Raw genomic sequence first — 2,449 nt, 5'->3', positions numbered from 1 at the left:
TCTCAAGTTAATACGGTGCGAAATGTTTACGCCGGACAGAAGGACGGACGGACGGACGTCGGACATTTGTATACCATAATACGTCCAGTCAAAATTTTGACGGGCGTCTAAACACCAAGGAGTCTGAACATCTGACACCAACTTCAACACCTCATTTAAGTACATACTTAAGTTAATTCTTATTACGATAAACTTTTAAGATGAGAAGACTTTCAGCAGAATCCTAGCTTGCATGAGACGTCATGAGAAGAAGCGACGTAACTGATCAATAATACTCGCTTTTCGTAAGACCAGTTTTTAGAGAATACAATGAAGTTGTAATGAAGAATGGATCATGTTAGAAATTTGTTTGCTTTCATTTTACGTAAAACAAAGGTGGCAAAACAGATTTATAAAATTGTCTGGTATGAATAATAGGTTGGATAAAACTTGTTTTATGAATACTTAAAGCCCAAATTGTTTTGTAGAATTATATTTGATTGATTGAGGTATGAATTACGTTATAGTTATTGACCAAGCAAGTCGGTATATGGGATTTAATTTGCACAGCTCGAGTGACCCTGTTTAACCCGAACGACGAAGGAGTTCGGGTTAATGGGTCATCTCGTGCTGTGCAAATTAAAACATATACCGATTTGATTGGCCAATAACTGTTTTAACACATGACGTCAACAATTTTCCCGCATAAATCACATCCGCCCAACAAGACGTTGAAATGGATGGATTTCATCATGAATTATCGGAGGATGATATGATCTTATCACAAGTATTAGAAACATTGGAGAATGAAATGGAACTGAGAAATGTAAATATAGAGGACTTTTTTGGAGAGTTTCCTAGTAATTTGATGGATGAGAATGCATCTGGAGATTTAATCAACACCTCAGCTGTTTCATTTGACCTAGGACTAGACTTAGATCTATGGTTGCAAGTTCCTTCAGAAAACGGAAAGATCCAAAATGTCAAGGTACGTCTTTTTTTTTTAGAATTATCTGCCACGCGCAGACCCATTATTGCATGATTTGAGGTGTGGACCCATAGACGGATCCAAGGGATGGAGTCCCGGGTCCCTCTTTTGTGGAAAAAAATGGTTAATTATATAGGGAATCACTGAAGCATGACGCGCACCCCCTCCTTTTAGGTCAGTCAGCCCTCCCCCTTAAATAAAAAGTTCTGGGTCTGCTACTTAGACCCTTGATATAATCATTTGCGGAAACTTCCGACTAGTTTTATTGTTTAATTGTTCTCATCCGGAACCTTCATGAAATATTTGCCACTGCCGGATTTGCCTCTGCCATGTGTTGAATTATGTGATATTATCTTATTTTAGGATGAAGAACCTAAAGATCAGGAACAAGGAGTCGAATCAAGGTTTGCAGAAATGACAGACAATGAAATTGATACACTTATTGAAGATGCTGAGAACAAAAACACAAAGAAAGCCACAAAATGGGCAGTTAATGTCTATGAAGACTGGAAGAATTCTAAAATTGGTAGTGGTTTAATTATACCAAACCTGAAGGATTTGTCTGTTCAAGATATTAACAGCATTTTAAGAAAATTTGTAGTAGAAGTTTGGAAAAAGAATGGAGAGAAATATCCAGCGAAAACACTTTATCTTCTTGTAACTGGACTAAGAGGAATGCGGTCACACGGTGTTTCTAATCTTAACTTTTTGAACGAGTCTGATGACAGATTTCTGAGGTTTAGACAAATACTTGATGCACAGATGAAGAAATAAACATCAGATGGGTATGGTATAAATGTTAAACAAGCAGATTCAATTTCAGTTGAACAGGAAGAAATATTGTGGGACAAGTCTGTGTTTGGTAATCATTCATCCTTCATCCGAAAGTTTATTGCATACTGTTTTTTTCTACAACTGTAAATATTTTGGTCTACGTGGTCGTGACGAACACCGTAATCTGCAAATTTCTCAAATACAATTAGGAGAAGATGATTACGGAAACTATATTGAATTCCGGGGTAAGGATAATAAAACATATAATGGAGGGCTACGCCATCGCTATATTGCACCAAAATCTGTCCGACAATATTTAGAGAAGGATTGTCAGACCCTAAAATCGTATCAGATGTAGTGTCTGTTCGTTAGCAAAGGTCTCCGAAATGGTCTTATCGCACGATAACCAGTAGCGATGAGTCGATCTCGAACAGTTCTTGTTAAAATGCTCCTGTATGGCCACCACTCTCTTTTTAGGATTGTCTTGTATGCAATGGGCTTCCTTCTGACCAACCTTCATTATGCTTGATTTTCCTTAGCAAATGGTATAGGGGTCTTCATTATCTTGGAATGTCTTTAACAGCGTTTATTGCCTGATTTATTCTCAAAACGACTTATAGTGAAATGGTGATGACCAACAATACGTGCAGTTTTTACAGCGACATCCCTGCTTCCCTTATGCTGATAATCTGCCATCTTGCTGCAGTT

The 2,449-nt window shown here is 37.6% G+C and overlaps 1 protein-coding gene across 1 annotated transcript; it reads left to right on the top strand.

Moving 5' to 3' along the window:
- Positions 1-506: 506 nt before the first annotated feature.
- On the top strand, positions 507-1,741 carry LOC143048902 (uncharacterized). Its single transcript, XM_076222768.1, has 2 exons — positions 507-967; positions 1,331-1,741. The coding sequence occupies exons 1-2, from the start codon at positions 716-718 to the stop codon at positions 1,739-1,741; spliced, it is 663 nt and encodes a 220-aa protein (XP_076078883.1). The 5' UTR covers positions 507-715.
- The last annotated feature ends 708 nt before the right edge of the window (positions 1,742-2,449 follow it).

Source organism: Mytilus galloprovincialis, chromosome 10, assembly GCF_965363235.1.
Source record: "Mytilus galloprovincialis chromosome 10, xbMytGall1.hap1.1, whole genome shotgun sequence".
NCBI lineage: Eukaryota > Metazoa > Mollusca > Bivalvia > Mytilida > Mytilidae > Mytilus > Mytilus galloprovincialis.
The sequence above is the reverse complement of the archived record's forward strand: the minus strand, read 5'-3'. Positions and strand labels throughout refer to the sequence as shown.

What these genes read in the sequence shown, in the direction of transcription:
- LOC143048902 (XM_076222768.1), top strand. Translation starts at nt 716, where the DNA reads ATGGATGGATTTCATCATGAATTATCGGAGGATGATATGATCTTATCA. An exon ending in GAAAGATCCAAAATGTCAAG is followed by an intron (nt 968 to 1,330) that starts GTACGTCTTTTT and finishes ATCTTATTTTAG; the next exon opens with GATGAAGAACCTAAAGATCA.